General features: G+C 38.4%; 1 protein-coding gene across 1 annotated transcript in view; it reads left to right on the plus strand.

Moving 5' to 3' along the window:
* Positions 1-26,670, plus strand: part of FRMD4B (FERM domain containing 4B) — a 179,373-nt gene that overhangs the window by 107,156 nt on the left and 45,547 nt on the right. Inside the window, exons 6-7 of the mRNA XM_054691932.1 lie at positions 23,544-23,627; positions 24,839-24,904. Of these exons, the coding sequence (XP_054547907.1) occupies positions 23,544-23,627; positions 24,839-24,904 (150 nt within the window). The remainder of the gene's footprint in view (positions 1-23,543; positions 23,628-24,838; positions 24,905-26,670) is intronic.

Below are 26,670 nucleotides of genomic sequence, written 5' to 3' on the forward strand. Positions count from 1 at the left end.
ACTATACATTTTAATCTGCCATATTCTATTGTTCATACCCCTTAATATTTGTTCACACATCTCCTCTTTGCTCCACACATTTCTCTTGTACTATGTTGCCATCATGGACTTGCTCAGACTCTTCTTCCTGAAATGCCTAAAAACAACAATCCTCCCTGTCTTATTTCACTTCCTGTCATGTTTCCTTAAAAGTATTTTAAGTTAATATTATCAAAACCAATAGGAAACCTTGCCGTTCGAAAGTTAAAGTAGTGGAGTGGGGACTTCCATTTTCTTTAAATAGCTGACAGTCTGAATCTCCAAGTCAGTGCTTAAGCTGCAAAGATAATGAGCTGCTTGGGTAACACAACACAGACAAACACAGAGAATTCCTGAAAGCTGAGGAGGCAAGGAGACAAGGCTTTATCACAGAGTCAGTTGCAAATGAGTTTGTAAAAGCAAAGCTTTTTGTTTTAAGATCCCAAAAGGTGGAAATTACATAGTAACTATGTGATTAGGGAGTTCCACATTTAAGAAAAAAGTGAGTGATGACAATTTAGAGTATGGAGTCCCCCAGCTTAAAATGGAAGGACATATTCCATTTACAGCTGTGCTACAAAATGCTGCTGTTTCCCATGGGAACAAAACTTCTCTGGATGTCCTGAGGGAGGGGAAAACATCAAAGACTTGTAAGAACTACCCCTCACTCTTAACACCTCTCCAGCCCTAAAACCTCTCAAAATATAATTCCATCTCCACGGCCTTTAAAATCAGTTACAGTAATAAAAATTAGCAGTTCCAATGGGCTAGGTGCTGTGCTGACTACTCACTGAATCAAGTGAGCAGTTAGCAGTGAAGAAGGGAGCTCTGAAATTTTACTATTTGGATTCAAACTCAGGCCTAGCCTCTTGCTCTGTAGCTGCAAATACCTTACCTAGCCACTCTGGACGTCAGGTTTGGTTTTGGTTTTTGTCTAATAAATATTATGTGGCATTGCTATTGTTATCATTATTAAAATGTTTAGCTTTTATACCAAAACCTATTTTACAGATAGGGAAACTGAGTAATGACTGGGTAGCTATTTAGTTTGCATAGCTAGAAAGTGGGAGAATTGGGACTTAAAGACTCATGCTTTTTACTACTGTCAAGAGTGTTGTTTTTTTTTTTTATTTCAATACAAATTTGATAGAGTCCCTACCTTCCTTGCTGGCAGAATAGAGAAGGATGACTTAACAAAAGTTGAGCATTCTGTCTTATTTCTGACTGGCCTTCAATTATTCAGCAAAATATTTCTTAAAAAAACTGTTGAGAAGCAGCTTTTCTCACTCCTTGTGAAATGAAATAAAAACCCTATTTAAAGGTTTGACATAAAAATGCAAGCAAGTTCTTTTATAAACCAGTCCAATACATTAATATTTTATTTATTTTTAATGGTTTATAAATACTTCTAAGTGTTAAACTGTTTTACAGACATTAATTTGTTAATCATCATCTCCATGCTATGAGGTTAGGATAATAGCGCTAAATGATATATGAGATTAAGTAACTTTGTATGGCATTATATTTACATTATCATATTCTGGTTTAACACTTCCCGATAGTTTGGCCAGATGTTAAGAGTTGTTATGTTAAATAAACAAACAAGTTAACAACAAACAGGGAGCCAATGACTAATGTCTGGGAAATACTGGTTAAATTATTTTTTTAAAAAAAATTTATTTATTTATTTATTTATTTATACAAGCACTGGGTACAGTCAGAAGCACGGGAGGATGAGAGAATTCACCAGAGCCAGAGCGGGGAACAGAACAGGCAGACCGACGAAGTACACTGCTGAGGGGAGCAGCGGGTGCAGCAGGAGAGGTCTGCACGCCATGTGGGACCCTTGCCAGCGGGTGGTGAGGGATCGAACTGGTGCTGCAGAGGCTGCGGGCAGCTTTGCAACCTAGCACTCAACCGCTGCGCCAGCGGGGAGGCCCTGGTTAAAATTTAGACTAATTTCAAGCTTTCTTGGATACATTTCCAATCTGTTCATGTAATGGCACATCTGCCAGAAAACACATAAGCAGTATTTCCCACACTTATTTGTCCCTGAAGGGTGACCATCTTGCTAAAGCAGTGTTTTATGAACTTTACCTTGTAAAGTGTGGATATATTTATTTTCTGAAATGTCTTTAAAAGATAAGCAGTTTGCAGACACCTGTTCTTTTTACTGCCTGCCAGATACATAACTGCCCTTGATTTTAATTCCAATAACTCTTAAGCAGGGTAAACACTTATCAACTTCAGAACCTGCTTTTTCTGAGGAAACCTGAATTTGAAAGAATAATGTATCCATACCATGGGCACTTTTCAATCTGCCCTATGCACTGATTGTTAAGGCAGCCCAATACCATGCATTTGAGCCCTCGTTTTATAGCTGATGAGCCAAGTAGTGATGAATCCATGACAAATTCAAGTTGGCAAAGCCAGACCTATAGTCCTCCCTCAGTACTCCCCGACCAGCTCAGATTTTCACTTAAACTGCACAAGAAGGTCTAGGTGGGGCCTTGCAGTCTCTGACAGAAGGCAGTGAGATTTAGCAGGAAGGACTCCACCATGAGAAGTGGTCTTATCAGCAGAGTAGCCTGAGTCTAATGTTAGTCACTTGAGATAGCTTAAGAGTGAGAAGGCAGGAAATGAGCACTCGATCAGCAGTGCCCTTGGAATATCTTGCCATTATCTCATTGTCAAACCCCATAAATACCTGTAGTGTGCAAGGCACTGGACCAAGCAAGGATGGAGGCAGACAGGATTTGCCATTTTGTTATTGCTGAGTCACAGTCATTCTACATCCTTTACAGGAGACTTTAAAGAAAGATCTGGATCTAGGCCTTTGGGCTCCAGAGTCAGACTAGCAGGTGTGAGTTTGAGACAAGCTCTCCCCTTGAGCTGTGGTATGACCTTGAGCCAGGTTCAAGCCATCTGGCCTGAGGTTCCTTATCTATAAGAGATTTGTTCAGAGGATCAAATGAGATAAAACACCTTGTAGGGAGCCTGGCCCACAATGGACAGTTCGTACTTGAGATTTTATTTACATGAGTCCTGTCTATTATTTTGAGATGCACTTTTTTATGTTGCTATCTTTGTTGTTGTTGTTATTTTTACCACAACAACCATCTTTAAGCATACAGTTCAGTAGTATCAACTAATTTCATTTGTTGTGTAATCATTACAACCATCCGTCTCCAAAACTTTTTATCTTGTAGAACAGAAACTCTGTACCCATTAAACAATAACATCTCCCCCACCCCTCCAGTCCCTGCAACCATCATTCTATTTCTGTCTCATGCACTTGCCTATTCTAAATGCCTCATTTTTGGGGTGGGGGTTGGGGTTTGTGACTGACAGTTTACTTAATATAATGTCCTCAAGTTTCATTCATGCTGTACCAAATGTCAGAATTTCTCTCATTTTTAAGGCAGAGTAATAGTTTATTATATAGATATGCTACATTTGTTGCATACATTCATCCATCAATGAATTCTTGGGTTACTTCCACTTTAGGACTAGTATAAATAACGTAGCTATGAACATGGGTATACAAATATCTCTTTGATACCTTCTTTTGGGGAGAGATGCTTCTTCAAAGAATATTCCCTGGCTTTCAGGTACTTAATTATTTTCTATCATCCATTGGGATAGGGCTATAGGAGTACAGAATGATCATCAGATCTTAGGTCTAAATCATCAGAACTTCCCTATCAAAATTAGTACTTAAGGAATCAAGTTTTTTTATTAAAATATTGTTGTCGGTGAATGTATATTGACATGAAAAATGTTTACAATATGTAAAGTGGAAAATAGCAAAAGAATAGATGTTGCTCATTTTTGTAAAAAAAAAAAGAATATATATTCAAACAGCTGATCTGTGTTATAGCTTAGTATAAGGAGCTCTAATATTTTTGTTGTCCTTCATTCAGCTCCATTCATTCTTAATATACATATATATAATATGTACTTTTTTTGTCTATATAACTACATAGTTGTGAACTATACCAACATTGTACTCGTTATAAAATATTCACAAGAGTATCACCCCCAAAAGAATGAGATAAAAATAAAAATCACTATAAGTTCTATCACTTTCTCTCTGTACCCACATATTTCTTCACCATGCGGACTATAGTAGAGTGGATTCTGAAGTTAGTCAAGCTGAGTTTGGTTCTAGACTCTACCTCACTGGGTAACAGTTTTGACTAAATTACTGAACATCACTAAGCTTTGGTTTCCTAAAGTGAAAACAGGAATAATGGCAGTTCACACCTTATAGAGTCCTCAAGTGGCTATCAGCACAAAATGTCTCTTTGTATAGTGCTTTACACGCCGCCTGGTTCATGGCAGGGACGGAAGAAAGAAATGATTGTCACTATCATGATTAACAGTTGTGTCAGGATGGTGGGGATAAGAATGTTTACAATTTTCCTTCTTTGCATGTTATATGTTTTCACTTTTCAACTAGGCAAATATACTGCTTTTGTCAGAATTTTTTGAGAGTTATATTTTTAAGAAACTCAGAGCTTAGCATAGTATCTTTTTTTTTTAAACAGGATGGATTTTTTTTTTTTTAAAGATTTATTTATTTATTTATACCAGCGCTGGGTACAGTTAGAAGCGCGGGAGGGTGAGAGAATTCACCAGAGCCAGAGGGGAGAGCAGAGCAGGCAGAAGGACCGAAGTACACTGCTGAGAGGAGCAGCGGGTGGCAGGCGAGGTCTGCGCACCATGTGGGACCCTCCCCCGGTGGCCGGGGATCAATCCGGCGCTGCAGAGGCTGCGGGCAGCTTCGCAACCCAGCGCTCAACTGCTGCGCCACCGGGGAGGCCCTTACAGCTCCCGCACTGCACATTCTTCCAAAATGTATGTAAGATGTGTGGAGTAATACCTACTTCACCTAATGGAAACTTCCCACACCAAGGCTGAAAGCCTTTTCCTGCCACCACAGAGCAGCCAGCCAAGGATTGCCCGCAGCACGTGGGAGGCTCATCCAGAACCTGCTGGCGCCCAGGCCTGCCCAGTTGGCTGAGAGACGAGCTCTGAGAGCCTTTGTGAACAGGCTCATTCAGTTCTGGCCATAGGCGCATTAGGCTGGGCGGGCACAAAAGCAGCAATTAAGACAGTGGAAACCTACTGGGGAAAAGCTGTTCGCCGGGCGGTTTTCATGGGTGTGTGACTTGTCTCTACACAAGCCCCGAGCCTGGAAGAGCCCCACTATTGGTTTGACACTCTTCTGTCACTGTTTTGAAATTCTCAATGATTTTTTGATAAGGTGGTCCATGTTTTCTTTTTTCACTAGGCCTCGCAAACTGTGAATCTGGCTCTGACCGTAGAAAGCAGGCATTGAGAAGGTTGGATGTTGAACGGGTTGTTATAAAGGGTTTTCTTAGAGTATCTAAATAGGCCCTCCACTGAGAAAGGTGAAACCACACAGAATGCTACAAACCAGCTTTTTTGCATATATGACTGGGAACCTCTTAGCACTTTCTGACTCCAATATGCATGATTCCTAGGCCTGGAGGATGGGAGTAACAATAATCAATACTTCATAGGGCTTTTGTAAGAATGGAAGGAGAAAATGCATGAGAAGAGTTTAGAACAGTGCCTGGCACCTGTAATTCCCATTTCTAAATGTTTCCTAAATATTCAGTCCCGTAATCCTTGTATCAACTCTTTGAACTGGGTAGTATTGTAGTATTAGCCTCATTTTACAGACGAGGAAATTGAGGCCCAGAGAAGTTCAGTAAGTGGACCAAGTCACACAGCTGTAAAATGCAGAGCTGTAATTCAAACCCAGGCTATGTGATGGCAGAGCTCTAGCTCCCCCTTCATTATGCCCACTGTTTTTACCATTACCTACTAGGCGCCAGGTATTCTTATACAGTTCTTCTACACTTGATACCATTTTATCCTCAAATGTAGTCCTGAAATCCTCATTCTGCAAATGGGTGACCGAGACCTGGGGACCAAGGTCTCATATCTGTTGGACATATGGTGAAACTTGGATTTGAACCCTCATCTTTTGAATTTTTGCCCCCCCCCCCCTTTCTACTTCATCATTCCTGTAAAGTTCATCCAGAAGATGCTAAAGGGATCAGCTAGACTGGGCTGATAATGCAATGCAGCTAGATGCTGAGGAGCTCTTGTCAGCTGAATTGGCACAGCTTATCTTGAGCAACTAATGTCTTCTGCGCTAACTTAGATCCTGGAGCCACCTGGGTTCTCATCACAGTTCAACCCTGCAGAGCTGTATCTCATCACTTTATTTTTTTAAAATATTTTTTATTATTTAATATATTTTTTACATCATTCTTCATTTTTTTTTTTACAATGTATGCTTTCTCATCTCAGTTATGAAATTCCCACCACCAATTCACCCGTGTACCATCACCATAGTCTCTTGCGCTCTTCCCACCCCTGTTTTGATCCTACTCCCTTCTCCTCCCACTGCAGAATTTTCGTCACCACTTTAATTCTCAGTTTTTCCATCTGTAAAACTGGAATGGTAATCTTACTAGTGAAAAGGATTGTATGTGGTTTATATAAAGTCATCCATTCACATGCTTAGTTCAGTGCTGAGCATGTAAATTTTCCAAACTGTTAAGCTTATATTGCTCCTTAGCTTTTAGAAAAGAAACATGTTGCCTGTGTTTGAATAGGAGAAAGTGCTTTAGCAATTCACAAAGCCCATTACCAGACTATTAATCATGTTTGAACTTTAAAATAACCCTGTGAGTAAGAGGGTTTCGTTTCCACTTAACAGAAAATGTCTTGATCCACCAATTAAGGGCAGAATCAGGCTAGGAATGAAGGGATTTCCATTTCACAGCTTAAGTATTTTGTATTTCACAACTAACATACTTGAAATCAGTAAACAAAAATTCCAAACTTTACCATATAGGCCCTTAAATAGCATCTAATTCCACAGTGAGGGTCAGTTCCATCTAGGAAATAACTGTTCATCTGTTTGAGTTCTCAGTTTCCCTCTTCAGGCATGAACCTGACCATCATACCCCTCACTGCTAGTTGATACTACAGGAAACATCCATTTGGACTCTTTAGCTAGCAGATAGCTACGACATTAGCATGTTTGGTATTCAGTGCGAACAGAAAGTTCATGGTGTGAACTTCCATTCCTCAACAAGCAAACCATCTTGGGGCCACAAGAGCTAGGGGGTGGCATTGTGGGGCCTGGCACCTACCCTTCTCCCCAGTACACCTTTTAGTGTCTTTTTTTTTTAAAGATTTATTTATTTATGCATACAAGCCCTGGGGTATAGGCCAGGAGGGGTGGCGGGTGGAGGGGGAGTGAGAGGATTCACCAGTGACAGAGTGGGGAGCAGATTGACCCAAATACACTGCTGAGGGGAGTAGCTGGTGAGACCGGAGAGGTCTGCTGTGCTATGTGGGTAGCTCCCTGGCTGCAGTGGCTGCCGATAGCTTCACAGTGCTGAGACTTAACCCCTTGCACCACAGAGAGGCTCACAGTCTTTTGATTTGGTTCAAAGCACAGGCTAATGTGGTTAATCCGGTTTTTGTGTGATTAGGAAGGACACACTGAGATACACCTACAGGAAGAAGGGATAAAACTTTGGGGCTTCAAGTTGACTATAAATAATCTTTACTTGTATAATAGGAACTTTCCCAGGAGAAGAGGTTTTTTGGTTTTTTTTTTTACTTGATTCTTTTGTAGAAAAATGCTGTGTTGTTTTTTCTCCTGCATGCCCTTTTTTCTAACTCTGTGTTTGTATGAGAAATAATTGTTTAAATTGTGGTAAAATGTATATAACATAAAGTTGACCATCTTAGCCATTTTAAGCACACAGCTCCGTCATATTAAGTACATTCACTTTGTTATGCAACTAGTCTCCAGAAATCTCCATCTTATAAAACTGAAATTCTGGCTACTAAACAACACCCAGCCTCTGGCAACCACTATTTCACTTTCTGTCTCTATGACTTGGTAAAATATTTTCCTTTTAAAATTACAGATCTTCATGTTAATCTGCTTTTCAGCCTGAGTCATTCTTATGGATTGGGTTTCTTCTGAGAGTTGAAGATTCAAAGTAGACACGATTGATACCCTCAGTAAGCTGGCTAACATTTAGAAAAATCTTTCAGCACATTTTCATTATTAGTGAAAATTCTTTAGACTTAAAAAAAATAGTTTGACAGTTAATCCATGTCAAGTCTGTAGATAGAGAAATTTGTCTTCTGTTACAAGTAAGGCCACACACACAAGTTTAATGGCAAAGAAATTCTAGGTCAGAGGACACTGTGTTTCTCAGAACACAAGAAGCTTTCTTGCATCTTTGGTAGAGTGCTGACATAGGGCCCTCCATATGTCACACACAAATTCCATCAATCAGTTATTACATTGAAAGAGCAAATTTTAAGACTGAACTTACATGGGTTACTGTGGATTCCATTAAACCAATGCCAAAATTGTTTACAGCTTGAGATTTGGCAAGTTGCTTCCAAAACTCTTTTCCCATATGGTTAATTACCAACCCATAGGGTTGCCAGATTTAGGAAATAAAAGTATAGAACAACTACTTAAGTTTGAATTTCAGATTAACAATGAATAATGTTTTGTTTTGTTTTTTTGTATAAGTATATCCTAAATATTTAATCTGATAACTGCAACCTAAATCACCCACTGGCAACTCTTCTCAGTAGTAATAATCCTCCCCAGCCTAATGAGAGTGATGGGAATAAAACACTTGGTAAAACCTTTGGTTTCCTGTACTATTCAACCAGAAAGGAAGAAACACATTTATGGGACATAGGCAGGTGCCTTCATAGCAGTCCACTGCACTCTTCCCCAAAAACCTAAAAGAGGGGCCTCCCCGGTGGTGCAGCGGTTGAGCGCTGCGTTGTGAAGTTCCCCGCGGCCTCTGCGGCGCCAGTTCGATCCCCAGCTGCTCCCCGGCCACTGGAGGAGGGTCCCACATGGCGCGCAGACCTCTCCTGCCGCCCGCTGCTCCCCTCAGCAGTGTACTTCGGTCCTTCTGCCTGCTCTGCTCCCTGCTCTGGCTCTGGTGAATTCTCTCACCCTCCCGTGCTTCTGACTGTACCCAGTGCATGTATAAACAAACAAACAAATAAATAAATAAATAAAATACATGCCTCTTTATAAAAAAAAAAACAAGGTCATTAACCCTATTTTTATAATGAGAACCCCGAGGATCACAAGAGTTTATCTAAGACAATGAAACTCCTGTGAACCTAGAGACCTAAGACTAAATCCAGTTATAAATCTGAACTTTGTTGCTGAGGATCACAGGTCTCTGGCTGGTTGACTGATTGGTCTCATAATTTGTTTCTAAGTATGAGAAATTATGTGGTAGAATCCTGGTTGTCCTTATACCAGTTCTGGTGGGACAGTAGGCAGCCAGGTGACTCCCCTAAACTTCAGTTTCCTTACCTGTAAGCTAGACATCCACCCTATGGCTTGAGAGACTTTGAGGATTAAACAGGTTCCCAACAAGTAAAATGTTGAGCACTTGGTTGCCGCACAACGCATGCCCAGATAGCCACCTTTAAGGCCACAAGAAATTCTTTTATCTGTGAATGATAAGCTGAGAGTGTGATGGAGCCAGGTACAAGGGTAGCCTAGAAATGGGTGCTCCTACTCAAACCCCAGGAGCTTCTTTTTGTCAAAATGAAAGGCTGTACACCCCCCTATCTTTCCACTGGGGGAGCATTCCTAGCCTCAGTGGTGGTCAAAGAATAGCTCCTGTAATCCTTTAAGCTCTCACTTTCCCCTTCAACCAAATTTTAGTTGAGGTGTGATAAGAAATATTTAAAATGGGTGGGGAAGACATTCCAAGAATGGAATGACCTGTGACCTGTGGGAGGAGAAGGGAGGGGTTCTGGCCCTGCCAGATGCTTTTCCTAGCCTCTCCCCCAGCTCCTTTTCACCCTACTTTCCAGTTCCCTTCCTCTCTTCCTTTCCCCTGAACCAGCCTCTGATCCTCTAGATCTGGTGCCACCTCACCAGGAGCTTTGGTAAGTCTTCCAATACTGCTGGGCCTGTTCCTTGTCTTAGAACTCATGCTGGACCAGGTAAATTCAGCCAGTTTTTTCTTTTTAAAGATTTATTTATTTATGCATACAAGAACTGGGCTACAGGCCAGAGGTGTGGGGGAGAAGGGATGAGAGGATTCACCAGAGACAGAGTGGGGAAGAGAACAGGCAGATTGACTGAAATACACTGCTGAGGGGAGCAGCGGGTGAGTCAGGAGAGGTCTGCTGCCCCATGTGGGTAGCTCCCTGGCCGGGGATTGAACTCGTACTGCAGAGGCTGCTGATAGTTTTCCCTTGCGCCACCAAGGAGGCCCAAAATTCAGCCAATTTTGTCTGAAGCAGAAAGGAAGTGAGGACACTTCATTTTAGCCATTATGAAATTATCTCAGTGTCTAAGCACTTTTTCTAAACTAGTTATTTGCAATAGTCATTGTGAATGAGTGGGATTAGACAATGAGTGGATTTGAGCCCTAGTTCTACCTTTGTCCACAATTGAATATGAATGAAAGTGACAATGTATTTCCTACTTTCTCCTCATCACTGGCCTTAGTACCCCATTACCATGATAACTCAGTCAGGGTGAAAATTTTATGATGAATTTTTTAAGTCGGTGTAAAAATGGGCATCAGGAATACTTTGTGTATTACAACAATCTTTGTTGGGATGTTAGGCTTCCCACCAGATACAATTGGTTCTCCTTGTGTTAAAATTTCTGCCAAAAATGGGGTCTGATTTTGTAGTTCCTTCAAAAAATTCTTTTCACATGAGTGAAACTGGAGGGGACTATGCTAGGCAAAATGGAGAAAGAAAATTCCAAGTGGCTTCATTTGCATCTGGGTGGAATATAAAGAAACAAAGCAAAGGAACAGGCAAAACTATACAAAAACAAGCCCTAGAAATCTGACAGTAGATTTGAGGCTCCCAGAAGCGAAGGGTGGGATCTTGGAGCAAAGAGAAAAGAGGGCCCAATGATCTATGGTGAAGAATTTAGGGTGCTCTGGTGATGGGTGTGGTGTGGTAACATCCATCTGAATCAGTGCAAACCTATACCTCTAAAATCATATACAGGGTAGTAAACCATTTTTACTTCAGTAAAAATATGATACAATTAAAAATATTTCTGGTGTAGAAAAATAAATGTTATTTTTTAACTAAATTCGCTATCTTTGCTATTGGGCAGCTATAGATAGACACACTGGTCATTTTGATTTGGTTCAAACAACATTGAACGATAACACATACTTAGTTTTGCTATCTGTGTTGAAATTACTTATAGGGTTTAATTTTTTTTTTTTTGCCTTTAGAATAGTTTTGTATTTTTTAATTAATATTTTATTTTATATAATTCTTACATCATTTTTCATCTTTGCACAATGTATGCATTTTCATTTTTGTTATATTCCCCATACAATTGCACCCCCCCTTATTTTGACCCTAGTCCTTCCTCTTCCCCGCACCCCCATAGTGTGTCTCTGATTTATAGTTGCTTGTTGCTTGTTGATTTTTACTTTGTATTAATTAGTCTTTTTCCTGGTCCCTTATTTAGATTTTCTAAATTCCTGCTATGAGTGAAACCATCTATCTTATGGGGTTTAATCCAGTTTTGGGCTCATCCAGATTAAAAAGTTTTAAAAAGCAACATGTCCTCATCCAAGAAGCAAGCATTTTAATAGAATTAATCAGTGGCCACCATCTTTATAAATTCTGAAGCCCCAAATTAAGCTAATGAAAATCTGCCCTTTTCTCCCCTTCTGCACCTTCCCCATTTTCTGTCCCTCTCTGTGAAATCCTGGAGGAGTAAGGCAAAGTGCCTAAAGCACAGGTTTGGTGTTACATCTGCTACTTTCTTGCTGTCTGAGTTTAAATTACTTAAATTCTCTTAAATCTCAGTTTTTTTATCTGTGAAATGGGGATGCTGATGGTAATAGCATAGTAACGCCTAGGGAGGGTTTAGCCCAGTTCCTACTACCTTGTAATGCCAGCAAGACCTGTTTAGAGCATTTCTTTGGGGGTAATTTATGGCAGCACTTGCTTTGCTCCATGCTGGGCCCAGAGCCTCTTAAAACTAACTATCTGAACTGTTCTTAGTTTCCTTGACCTTTCCTATGTTAAATTCTGATTATTCTGTCTTGAAAATCTCATGTTTTAAGAAGTGTTCATCATCCAGTTGTAGAAGCTCTCAAGTAATTTGTCAAGCAGATTGTTGGAACATGTTTTTATGCTTCTGATTCTGTTGGCCTGGGGTTGGGCCTGAGCATTTGCATTCTAACAGGTTCTCAGATAATGCTGCTGCTGCTCCACGGATAGTAATAACTACACACTTTCCTTGGACTTGTCACCTTAATATCCCTTTACTCTGAAGTAGAACAGAGAGATTTACTGCTACTACTCCCTTATTATTAAGTCAAGGAAATAATAGACTAGATTCATCATTGAAAGCTGACTTCCCAGATAACTGAGAGAAGCATGAATTTTTTAAAGGTCATTTGAAGGCTATCTGACCAGTGGAAAACTACTCTAAGTAAACTGATAACATACCTGAAACTGCTCATCATTGAGATGTTGAGCAATGCCATAGATTAGGAGGAAATTAATGTGTGTACACAGTTACCAAGGTCCTTTTAAGAGGATGTTTAAGCAATACTTAAACAATGGATGCAGCTCAAATCCTCTAATCGTGAAGTTGGCACCTATTAAGCCATTTAAGGGACTTTCAATATACTCTTTCTAATGATTCTGATCATTTCCATGTCCCATTCCTTCAATTAATATAAAACTTGGATAGTTCACCGCAGATTTCAAGCGAACATAGATAGGGAAGTGATTTGCCAGCAGGGTCTGCCCACAGCAATGCCAGACGACTGGCAAATGTTTCTAATTAGCACAATTCCTAGTGACACTAAATCTTTGGTTTGCATGGAACATGATATTAAACAGAGGCCCCAGCTGTGAAAATTCTAGGTGGTTCCTTTTTATCACCCTTTATAATTTCTGATGACATTTAGGCTACATGGTAGGCTGTTTCTTGAGTGTTCAGATATTAACGATAGCTTTTTTTTTTTTTTACAATCATGTGCTTTTTATGAAATATAGATTTTTTTTAAAGATTTTTATTTATTTATACAAACACTGGGTACAGTCAGAAGCGCGGGAGGGTGAGAGAATTCACCAGAGCCAGAGTGGGGAGCAGAGCAGGCAGAAGGACCGAAGTACACTGCTGAGGGGAGCAGCGGGCGGCAGGAGAGGTCTGCACACCATGTGGGACCCTCCTCTGGTGGCCGGGGAGCAGCCAGGGATCGAACCGGCGCTACAGAGGCTGCTGGCAGCTTTGCAACCCAGCGCTCAACCGCTGCGCCACCGGGGAGGCCCTGAAATATAGATTTTTGATGTATGAAGAGGACTCCAGTCTCAAGTTCCTTTTTAAATATCTGTTTATTTCTTTGTGTGGTGAAATTCTGCAGATATTTTCTTTGGGTCATGTTTAACATATGCTTTTTAGGCACATGGGCTATGGGTTTTAGGTATGGAGCGCTTCAAAGTTTGGGAGTTAGACTTTTTTAAGAGAAAAAAGAGAAACTTAGGGATGGCCCCACACCAAGCATAAACAGCTTCAAGAACTGTGATTCCTTTGCTCTGGGAAATGTTAGCACCCACAGTTTGCTAATTGTCTGCACTGCCTTGCAGGCCAGCCTCTGAATGGCAGGTGGCTGATTGTCCTTAAAAGTGAGTTTCAATTAGCCATAAACAGGTGCACACATTTGCTGGGGGTGTCTGTTCCGTACAAGTGCTTCAGCACACACAAAGGGTGGCCTCAATTTTGACAACCATATGGCTTTTTTGAAAAAAGAATGAGGTTGGCACATTCCTATAAGGTTTTCAAGGTCAGTAAAGAAAAACAACAGCCCGTGCAAGGGGACTTGAGAATGCCACAAGGAATCATGACTTGAAAAATAGTTGCAGAGACTAAATGGTAGGTCATGGGCTGCTTCCTTCTAGAAAGCTGTCAGAATAGGAATCTGGAATACCTAAAGTATCCATGTAGATAATTAGATAAAACACAAGCTTGTTCTTCTCTGTGACATCTGAATTCCTGAAATTATGAAGAAAAGCAATTTCTGGTTTGGTCACTGAAAAGTACCAGGGATTGTAGATTTATGGGTAGACTCTCTGGCTAGGACCTGGAGAAGCTAACCCCTCTTGGCAATTCTGGTCAAGTGCACCTTTAAAATAACACTTCCATCACCTTCAGAAATGTCAAGACAGGGGAGTGCATTTACTATCGGTGAAAGGCAGAGACATCTCATTCCAGGCCTGCTCACCTCCATACAGCTTTCTGGGGGTGGCGGAGGGCAGGAGGGGGGCTCCTCTGGATTCAGAGATTGATTCTGACTCATAAAAAGCAAGCCTCTTGCCAGGGGGGAGGGGTTTTCTGTGCTGAAGTCAAACTTGGCTGCCCCTGCAAGTCTGACAGGCCTGAGGCTCCTAAGAAAATTCCCCAGCCTGACTTCAGAGGATGAACATGAAAGTACTCAGCCACTGTCCATCCATTCAAATGTGAAGTCCTGTTTAGTCCTAAACTCTGAAAATAATCAAAATTAACTTGAAAATCATGCTCTTGTGTTTTTGGCTCCTTGGTGGTTTCTTTTTTTCTTTTTTTTGGTCAGTAAGTTGTAACTTCTTGCTTTGGTACCTCTTCCCCTCTAAATGCCAAGAGGGTTGACCTTCTGCTCCCCCATGTCCACACAGACGCCGTGTTTCATTCTGGTTTGATGTGTATCATATCACATCAAAGAATGCATGAAATGTGTATGTGTGCTTTAAAGGGCACATTAGAAAACTCACAGCCACACAACCACACCTAGTGAAGTACTTTGACTCCATGGTACTTTACACTTTCTTGCTTTATACTTTTACCACCTATAAGTGATTCTCATTATTTGGGGTCTTACACCTCTGCTTAGAATTTGTGAAATTCATCCATACATAAATACATCCAAAATAAAGCTATGATTTATTTTCTTTGCTGTATGGTATTTCACACATGATATCCATAAAATGATACCATTTTATCATTTCTACTGTTATTGGATATTTGGATTGTTTCTTTTATGTGTCTTATTATGAACAATGTGGCCATACACTTTGTTCGGTGGTTTAAGTTTTTCTAGGGATATACTACGGGAAGGATTGCTGGTTCATAGGATTTCCAAAATATCATGCAAGTTGACACTCCCACTAGCAATGAAAGGGAGTCCCTCCCACTTGCCCTACATCTTTATGTAAACTGGGTATTGTCAGAGTTCTAGAATTTTGGCAGTCTGGTGCTATAGTGTCTTTAATCACGGATTCATCATGGATTTGATTTTCATTTCCCCACATACTTTTGAAACTGAATGCTTTTTGCTTCTGTCTGTTTTAGGATTTCTACTTCTGTGTACTGCTTGTTGAAAGACCTGCCTTATTACCAGTTTGTCTGTCTCAGTTGTCTCTTAACCCTTCTGGTGCATTATATCCTGGTCCATAGCTCAAATCACCTCCATATTGGTGGTGGCTTGTTAGAAATTTCCTGTGCCAAAAGTTTTTTGTAGGAAAAGGATATTATGTATTCTCAAGGAAAGGATGTCTTGCAACAGCACAATTGACCAAATTTGGAAGAAAGATTAGCACTTTTTCTACACAAGGAAATAAGACACTGTTCTTTCCTGAGAATAACCTTTTGGGATAGTTCAGGTTCCACATTTGTCAAAGTTATTTGTTTCTCATGGATTAATGCAATCCTGTCAATTTGCACTGTGAATAAATTATCTGACACTAGGAAACCACATTGAACTAAGAAGGCAGCTACCATTCTATACTAAACATTTATACAAAAAATTACAAAGCAGTGGCTATAGTCTGCCTATGTGGTTAACATGCACAATGTTTTAATGTTTATTGTGGGTTTTATTTTTCAGGGATTTTGGGAATGTTTTTTAAATGATTACCATGTGTGTACATTTATTTCTCAACTTCTTTCATATGCCATATATGAAATATATTAAGTAAAATTTTGCTTTTTTTTTTTTTTTTTTTTTTAATAGAGGCATGCTTTATTTATTTGTTTGCTGGTTTGTTTGTTTTGTTTATACATGCACTGGGTACAGTCAGAAGCGCGGGAGGGTGAGAGAATTCACCAGAGTCAGAGCGGGGAGCAGAGCAGGCAGAAGGACCGAAGTACACTGCTGAGGGGAGCAGCGGGCGGCAGGAGAGGTCTGCGCGCCATGTGGGACCCTCCTCCGGTGGCCGGGGAGCAGCCGGGGATCGAACCGGCGCCGCAGAGGCCGCGGGCAGCTTCGCAACCCAGCGCTCAACCTCTGCGCCACCGGGGAGGCCCAATTAAGTAAAATTTTAAGCACACTGTGCATGGCTTTGTATACTTTTCTACCATCACTTATTATTACAAATTTTATTTTAATATACATACTACTCTGTGTAATTTTTTGCCCATTTTATTTCCAATTTTTAACATCAGGAATGAATGAAATGTCAGCATCTCATCAACTCTTTTCCTTGTATTCCTCTAATTAAGGCTTCCAGATGAATATAAAAATGGAATTACTTAAAGTGTGAAAATATTTTTGATATTTTTTCCAGATATTTTTACAGATGTCACCAATTTCCTCTCTATTATGACATTACCACATTTTAACTATCTATGATAATTTGATGAGTAAAAAAGGTCTTGTGTTATTTTGTCATTAGTGTGAAATGTAACCTTTTGAAGTATGTGTATTTACTGATAATATTTGCCCTCATCAAATTTTTATGTGGCATTTGGAGAGTGTATTGACTTTCCCAATTTTAAAAAATTTAACCTGATGTAGGAAAAATAAAAATGGATATTTGCAAGATCTGCTTAACTCTCCATTTTAAAGTGCTAAACATATTTCTTTTTTTAATAAAATTTTATTGACTTACCACTGGTTTACAATTCTCTCTAAATACCATGAGTGCAGCGTCACATCTCTTTATATCTAAAAGCCTCCCTTCACCCCACCACGATTATTGTAGTGCCATTCCCACTATCAAATTAACCCCCCTCTACCTTTTCTTCTCATCCCTTCACTTCCCCCCTCTGGTAACTACCATATTTTTCACAGAGCCTAAGAGTTATTTTTATGTGATTTGATAACTCACCTGCTTTATATTTCATATGAGAGAAAACACCTATTAATTGTCTTTCACTTTCTGACATACTGTACTTAATGTGATCACCTCAAGTTCTATCCGTGTTGTTACAAAAGGCAAGATTTCATCTTTTTTTAAGACCTGAGTAGTATTCCATTACATATAGATACCTCAGCCTCTTTATTCAGTCAGTTTTCAAAGGACATGTGTGTTGTTTGTATATCTTGACTCTAGTGAATAATGCTGCTGTGAACATAGGGGTACATGTGTCTTTTCAAATTTCTGTTTTCATATTCTTAAGATAAATATCTAGGAATAAAGATACTGGGTCAGATGGTATTTCTATTTTTAGTTTTTTAAGGAATCTCTATGTCATTTTCCATGCAGGCTGCACTAATTTATATTCCCATCAATGGTGCACGAGTTCTTTTTTCTCCATACCTTCACCAACATGTGCTGTTTCCAGTCTTTTTGATATCGGCCATTCCCATAGGGGTGAGGAGATATCTTATTATGGTTTTGATCTCTGCTTCCCTAATAATAAGTGAAGCTAGGCATCTTTTCATGTGCCTGTTAGTCATCTGCATATCTTCTTTGGAGAAGTGTCTATTCAAATCTTCTGCCCATTTTTTATTAGGGTGTTGATTTTACTGTTATTGAATTGTGTGAGTTCTTTATATATTTTGTCAGATATATGATATACAAATATCTTATCCCAACCAGTAGGTGGACTTTATTTTTTTTGTGTTTTGAGTGAAGCAATATTTTTTTGAAGCATACAAATCATTTAATGGAAGTTTTGTGTGACACAGGAAATGAAGACCCCAACATTTTTATTTGGGTTTGATGCAGGTTTGATGCAAAGTGGAAAGTCATAGAAAAATACAATAAGACAAAGTAGACATGAGCTCAGGTAATAAACTGGGGAAACTTAGCAAGGCCCAGTTGCTTGGATTCATCTCAGTGTCCCTCAACCTTGGAGACAAGAATGTTTCCTCCAGGTATAGGGAGGGTGCTTCTGCATGAAGATACATAACCTTCCCAGGGGCTGAGGATGAGGGAATGTCTAAAATGCCTTCCTGTTTCTATCATTTTCTGAAATTTTTTTAGCTTATATTATTCAATATGTCATGGTTCCATATTCTGGGATAGCATATTCTAATTGCTATCAGCTCTAAAACAGAATTTTGTTTATTTAGTTTGAAAGCTTGGGAACATTTGGAGCTTTTTGATTTGTGTGTTTAATTTTTTTTTGAGTATGACTATTATGTTATTTTTTAAAGATTTATTTATTTATGCACACAAGAGCTGGGGTACAGACCAGAGGTGTGGGGGGTGAGAGGATTCACCAGAGGCAGAGTGGGGAGCAGAACAGGCAGACTGACTGAAATACACTGCTGAGGGGAGCAGTGGGCGAGTCAGGAGAGATCTGCTGTGCCATGTGGGTCACCTCCCTGGCCAGTGATCGAACTCATGCTGCAGTGTCTGCAGGTAACTTCATAGTGCTGCGTCTTAACTCCTTGCTCCACCAGGGAGGCCACTGTGTATTTAGTTTTAAGCCTTGGGAATATTCTCAAGCAAAAATCATATATCGAGCAAGATGGAATAGAAGGTCCCCTGCCCATCTCTTCCATGACAACATTGTTTGACAGATACCAATGGACAAAAGTGCCTTTATGGGAGTTTTGAGATCTTTGCAAAACACTGGTGGAGCCCAAGACCATGTTTTGAGAAGGCTGACCCATGGCCAGGTGACAGGCTCAGAGACTGTGGTCCTTACCATGGACCTGGAAGCGACGTTGTTCCATTGTCCTGCTACCAACGCTATCCAGACCTGGTAGAAGTCACACCTGCTTTTATCTCTGGTGACAAGCACAGTGACCTCAGTCCTGGCTGTGGGTCTTGAAGCAGATGATGCTCCAGCCCCTCGTCCTCTCAGATATAGTCTGGGAATGATTTTGCCTGCCCTGGGACTTGGAGAAAGATAGCCCCCTTCGGGGGCAAATTCACTGACCTTAGTCTGTCTGCAGATCCTAAAGGAGCCCTGTAATTCAACAACCGTCACTCTAGCTGCAATCAGAGAGTTGTCCTGCCTGTCTAGCAACTGGGAGACATGCCTATCTATGTCCCTGGAGGCAGGTGCACTTGACCTCAGTTTAACTGCAGATTTGAAGGGGTCTGTAATCCAGCTCTGGGTCCACTTAGCAAAGTCCCATAAGCAATTTTAGGTTTACAGAACTATTGACCAGAAAGTATAGAGAGTTCCTAGATATCCCTCTGGAAATATGTGTTAGTACTGATGAATCAATATTGATAACTATTATTAGGGTTCACTGTTTGTTTTGGTACAGTTTTATAGTTTTTGAAAATGTATAGAATGATGTACCCATCATTACATTATTATTCTCCCTGAAACCCTTAGGCTCACCTCTTCAAGTATACTCCTTTTAAAGTAGTCTTAACATCTCCTTAAAATGATCCCCGGTCAATTTCCTATTAATGCACATCCAGTTGCTTCCCTGTTGTTTATTAGTACCCACCAAAAATAAATCTTAATACATGAATATTCATTGTTATTTAAATACTGGTTCATGATTAACCTTTGATAATTTATTGATTTACTCAGCCACCATTTCCAGATGAATAGCATTTTATCATGACTTATAACCAGGTTATTTTCTGTTTGTATGGAGTTAGAATTACTCTTGAAAATTCCTTGGGAAGGTGATGTATCAAAAACCAAAGTTTATCTTCCAGTAAATCCAACACAGGTAGTATTCTTCTCCATTTGGAACATTGATGGTAGGCACAAAATATGTAAATTGCTTATGTTTAGTAGACATATTAAATGCTAGAAAAAAATCTGTGTTGTGAGATGCTGTTGCTCTCAGGGCAGAATAGCTAAACCATCTTAAAGGGTAGCAGCCTTAAGTCTCCATTAAGAATGCATTTCATACACATTCTCAGTCATGAACCTATAGAACAGAATGATGAAAAAAATTTCTCCCCGGACTCCCTGGTGGCACAGGCAGTTGAGAGCAGCTCTGTGAAGCTGTCTGAGCGTGGGTTTGATCCCGGCCAGCCAGGGAGATATCCACATGGCGCGGCAGAGACGTCCCCTGTCTCTCCACTGCTCCCCTGAGCAGTGTGCATTGGTCAGTCTGCCTGTTCTGTTCACGGCTCTGTCTCTGGTGAATCCTCTCACCCTCCCACACATCTGGCCTGTGCCCGGGTTCTTGTATGCATGAATAAATAAAGCTTAAAAAAAAATTTCTCCCCTACTTCTTTCCCCTCTCTCTTTTGGCTACTTTTATATAAGTCAAAAGCAACTCCATCATATGACACTTGGTTCTACAAGCTAAGCATGCAGTAAACACTTAATACATAATTGTTAAATGAATAAAAGTAAACAGAAACTTCTAGTCTAGTGAGGTCTTGATTGCCACAAAATTACCTAAACCAAAAAATTGGCATACAGGTCGCATGGACCCAATACACATAATGGATGGTAATCATACTAATAAAATGTATAGTCCTTAGTCTATCATTTTAAAACATATACATGGGCCTACCCTCTTAAACACTCAATGTCAACCTCTTTGAAAAGGAAATGAGATTTGAAGGTCAGAGCATAAAAGAAATAATTAAGAAAAATAAATATGGGTGGAAGTTGATAGGTGACCTTTAATATGAATAAATTGGATTGTAGTGTATTTTGATTTTCAGGAAGTTCAAACCAGTTTCCCAAGATTTGTCAATGTGTTTAAGCCATACTTCTCAGATTTCAAATGAATAGAGAGATTGATCCTTATGTAAGAAAAGAAGCCAAGTGACTTTTTTTATTTCCTGTAGTAATTTTAAAAACCAGATCTTTTTCCTTTAGGAGGGCCACAAACTGACTTTGAAGTATAAAGTTGACAGTTGCAAATCATTGTGTTTCCTTGTTAACGGATACTCAACTCTAACTTTCTGCTTTTACTGAATGACAGTAAGTTAACATACAGTTTGTTCAGCAGACTCGCTTGGTTGTCCTGTCACAAAGTCAGGAAACTTGGTGATAGATCTAGAAAATAAACTTCTTGTAGATACTGAAAAATAACCAATTTCTAATACAGCATAGTAAAGTGCGAGCCAAATTACCAGTTGACAGGCCACACTTGGTTCCCCAGTTTGTTCTAGAACAGTTGATCTATGAACATTGAGTGAATGTGTTGGGGAAAAAAATTCATATTTGGATCAAACTCCAGTTTGGAGTTTATCCTTTCAATATGATTCACACTGGGATGAACCCAGGGAAGCCAACACAAAAATGCAAACATAAAGTATTTTTGAAACCAATTGGTTCATTATTTTCCCTTGGGACTAGGGTGGGGGTGAAGAGGACCTGTTTACTATCAGAAATGAGATTGTTCACACTGGCTCCTGGACACTGCCCTGGTGTCTGTGTGGGAATCTGATAACAGAACAGAGTGGTTTTGGTCTTGGCCTTTGAAACCACACTAGGTTTGTCTCCTGACTCTTCCACATCATAGCTGTGAGGCATTGAGCAAATGACTTAGCCTCTCTAAACTTTATACCTTTATCATAAGGTGTGAATAATGATAATACCTACTGCATGAAAAGAGTTGTGATGAGACTTGAAGTAAATAATGCCCCAAGAGTGTGTTGCATGAGGCCTAGATATTGGCAATCTCTCAGAAAAGAGTAACTAATGGTAAAGATAAGAAGAAATAGAGATTAGGAGAAGAGTTATGAATGTGTTGTTTGATGAACACCTGTCTGATCAGGATTTTGAGTAGCTTTTTCTTGTAGTTAACCTAGGCTCTAGTAGACCTTCAAGAGTCATGTCTGTTTCCTCAAATACTAATCCCTTAAATACCTGGGACAGTTAGAGAATATTCTCTCTCATACAGTAAAGGACCAGCTATGACTGGGTAGTATGACCTGTTCTCCCTTTGGTTTAGTTTCATAAAGACCGCACCCTTCTCTTTTGACAACTAGAATTTTGCCATTTTATAATTAGATAATAGCTGACCTTACACAAGATATGTTTTAATTCATATAATGCGATTGGAAGAATACCATGGGTTTCACTAGAAACATGTTTTCAAGCCATTTTCTATGCAAATGATTCCACAGCACAGATGGTCAAGTTGGTCCATTTTATTTCAGAGAGTGATAAGGAAATAACAGAAGAGGAACAGAAAAGGCTACACAAACCTATTTTTTGCAGTGATACCTATTGTAAAAAAAAAATTGGTGATACCATGTGAATGGTTTTATGATAACCAGTATTCTAACTTGGTGACTATTTTATAGCCACTAAAGATAATTATAAGAATGCTATAGAAACATGGAGAAAGTGTTTAATGAAATTTGAAGAATGCTGTGTAAAACTGGAATGTGGAATATGCACAACTATAATCATAATTATGTAACAAAATAAATAAATACAAGAAATTTACAATGAAAATGCCTGTAAAATTATGAGAAGAGTAAGGAAAATGAGATTATGGCAGTTTAACACTATTGATCAAATGTGACAACAGCTGAATAACTTTATTCTATGAAGAGCACACACAAATAAAAATGAGAGATCATTTTGCCCTAATAGAGAAAATGACAAAAATCTTGAAAAGTCAATTAATGTAAAAGAAAATGCATTTAAGAGACTGATGAAAAATAGGAAAACATTACTTCATAAGTACTTAAAGAAATGCAACTTAAAAGGTGTCTTTAAAATGTATATATGCACAAAATTCATAATGTTGATGAAATTGCAATAAAACAGGATATTTTATACATTGCTGGTGACAATATGTACTGTATTACTACAACTTTGGAAAGCAATTGCAATTTGGCAATGTATATCAAAGCCTCAGAGCTATTTATATTCACTGACTCAATGATTATGCTTTTGGAAATATGTCCTAAGAAATACTACAGAATCAGATCTTTAATATTCACCAAGAACCCTACATATTATATTAAGAAATTGAAACAAGGTAAATATCTAAAATAGTAGTTTGAACACTGTTGTTTTAGTTAGTTAATTGTGTGTGTCTTTTAGAAACTCTAAAATATCCTAAGACTTAGTCCTAAGACTTAGTTAGGGTTAGCTCTAGCTCAAGTTCGTAGCCTGTGGGTATTGACAGCAACATTTTGAGAGTCCCACATGCTATTGTTTCAATATTTAATATTGTTACTTCAATGTTCTTAGTTTTCCATGATTCTATATTGTTAATTTAAACTTTTCAGATTTCATTTGGTGGCTAACTTGAATAATATTTTAGGAAACAGTGACTGACATTACATTTTACTCTTCTGTTTAGTGATGAAAATGCCAGGAAAGATTTAAAGACACTACCAGTCTTTCCAACTAAAACCCTGCAGGAGCATCCATCCCTTGCTTATTGGTAAGTAAAACTAAGAAGACAGATGACCTCGTTGTCAATAGCCTCCATTGACAACTGCATGCTTTGCATGAAATGTAAGTGAGGAAAATATCAAATTTCCCCCAATGTATCAGAGTAACCATAAGTAGACCTCAATCCGTGAAAGTGTCTTATGAAACTCACTGGAGGTATGTGCCATTTATTTGAGTGCATCAAATCTGTAGTGCGCTTTTCCGTGCACATTGTGCTTAGGATATATGTGCAGTCACTGTGTAAAATGGCCTCAATGTTGCAGAGTGCAATTATTTCCTTGGACAGAAGTTTTCTTATGACCAGAAAGGTTTCATTTCTGGTCAAAAGTTCTATATCTTGAGTTGTTTTATTTGTTTATGTTGTAATGAATCCACAGTAATCATTTTCTTTACTGCATTTTCTTCCAGAAAAGTATGAATTACTTATATTCCTTTTAAATATATTTTCCCTGGTTTAAGTTGCTAAATCTGATGCTTTTCCTTTTCACTGAAAAACTAATTATAAATTATTCACTATTGAATGGCTTTAATATGAAAGTTGGAATATTTTCCCCAAATTGAGGCTGCATTGTGCCATGACTGGAACTTTCTAAAGGAAGTATTGTTACATCATAGTCGCTTTAATTTCTTTGATTACCGTTGATTATTGGTTGTATAGCGATAAAAAATGTTTGCTCTTATTTATTTGACTTGAGATATGACTGAAAGAGCTACCTGTCTGAAAGTAGTCTATAACACTTGAAAGATGTCAAAGGTTGCCAGACTTCAGCCTAGTTCTCTCTTTTTAGTTACCAACTTTTATCCTAAAACAATAATGAAGGGCATGTCCCCACATAGTGACAATGTATTTTAGATGGAATACAGACTTAGAAATAGTTTTGATTCTTTTGAAATCTTTCTGAAAAATTTTAAGGGGGAATTCCTTAACACAACTCCTGCTGGTCTCTCTTTTTTAACCCTTTTCATGCTTCAACAATGTTTCCTAACTAGCACTTAATGACATTACCTGGTATTTATTATGTTCCAATCAGTTATGGCAAAGGGTATTAGTCTTCCATTTGATAAATTTATAGTTTCCTTTTCTAATGAATTAAAAATGTTAATATATTTGTATGTATTATATAATAACTTATGTAAATATAAAATAAAAATGACAGAGGTAGTCAAAACATTCATACTTTTAATTTCTTTGTTTTACAGCGAGGACAGGGTAATTGAGCATTATTTGAAACTCAAAGGTCTGACTCGAGGTCAAGCAGTAGTTCAGTAAGTATCTTTTCTTTTGCTACATCTAATTTTAATATCTGCTAATTGAAGGAGTCATCTTAAAATAATTTCAGTTGTGTAGTTTTTGTGTGCACATCCTTCATCTGGTTAGAAATATCTTGCCATGAATTAGAAAATGTCTTAGATCATTCATACATTGGTGTCATAAATTCATATATCTACCATTGTCTAGTAGGTAACAAAAATATGAAATGTTGGTCAGGTGTAGGGTAATGGGGAATGATGAACTGGAGAGCTTTTCCGCTGGGGAGAGGCAAGTCTATTCAGCTTTAGAATTCAGGTATAGTGTGTTGACAGATCTTCTGATATCTTCTAGTAGAAGCTGAAAATTCTGATTTTTAAATCCCAATTTTTAAATTTCCAAACAATTTTAATATAATGTGAGTCAAACAAAAACTTACTGAAGACCTTGGTTGGTTGCCTGACTTTTTACTCTACTTTAGATGGAGCTCATAGTGTTGATGTTGAATAATCTGTTTCTTCATGCTGCCTAGGGCAGACCATAGTGATGCATTTCTGCATTTTAAACTTAGAGTTAACCATCCATTTATTAAGAACAGCTCACAAGCTATATTAAAACTTAAAATTGTAAAAACTCAATTGAAAATTATATAACTGTAAAATTGTAAAAACTCATATAGCATTATTGCTATAGTAATCATAGAATAACTTTTGTGGCCATAGAAATTTTGAAAAATTGCTGAATATAGCATAGACATGTGAAAACTAAAATAAGGACTTAGAGACCACTAATCCTCTGGTTTCCCCCATACCCCTCACTAATCTCCTTTTTTATCAGAACACACTTTCTGTGATCTTCAAGGCAGAAATCAGAAGTTAGCAGTCCTGAAGTTGAATCCTTGATGTTCTAATTGTGAGCTAGGAAACAAAAGAAAAATAAAACAAAATAATAAAGGAGTTTAGGTTAAGATAGTGAGCATATTACAAAGTACCATTGCCTAACAGAATCCTTACTTGCCTTAATCATTATTGTAGCTTCAAATAAGAGACTGTTGAACTGAGTAGTCAAGGCTGTAGACTAGAATTCAACTAGCTGTGTGGTTAAATTGCTGCATCACACAATTTGATCACCATTACCTAACTCTCATGTTCATATATCTATAGGCCACTTACTTTTTCAAAAGATCAATTACAAAGGCTAGAGCAATTGATCTTTAATATGTCTTTAAAAAGTTAATTTGTATTGCCTAGGAACCTCAATTCTTTATGGACACAAGGGCAGCTTTATACAAATTAGTCTACTTCAAAAATGTTAAGAGGTACACTAAATGTTTATTGAATTAAAAACAGCAAATGGTAACCATTGCTTTAATTTTTTTAGAGGGCTATATTTTTAAAAATCATGTTTATATACAATAAAATTTACTCTTTCAAAGCATATATTTCTAAGAGTTTTGAATTGAGTTAAATACATATATTTCTAAGTGTTTACCACAATCAACATGGAATAGCTTTATTTTTTACTTATTATGAACATAACCTGGAAGTTGATTCTCATTGCTTACATCAGTATGTGTTTACTTTTTTAAATGCTTGCAATTTAGAATTATAGCCTAGTTTGTTCTAAGCCATAGAAATCTTAATATGCAGAAAACAATGTTTACTCTAACTTTTTGAAATTAAAGGTTTTTTTTTGAAATTGAAGGGTTTTTCCTAACATTAGGGTAATGTAAAACAAAACATATTACTCCCTAGAATGGTTTATTCTATTTCAACTTTAATCA

Source organism: Talpa occidentalis, unplaced genomic scaffold (genome assembly GCF_014898055.3).
Source record: "Talpa occidentalis isolate TD23 unplaced genomic scaffold, MPIMG_talOcc4v2.1 talOcc4.10, whole genome shotgun sequence".
Lineage (NCBI taxonomy): Eukaryota > Metazoa > Chordata > Mammalia > Eulipotyphla > Talpidae > Talpa > Talpa occidentalis.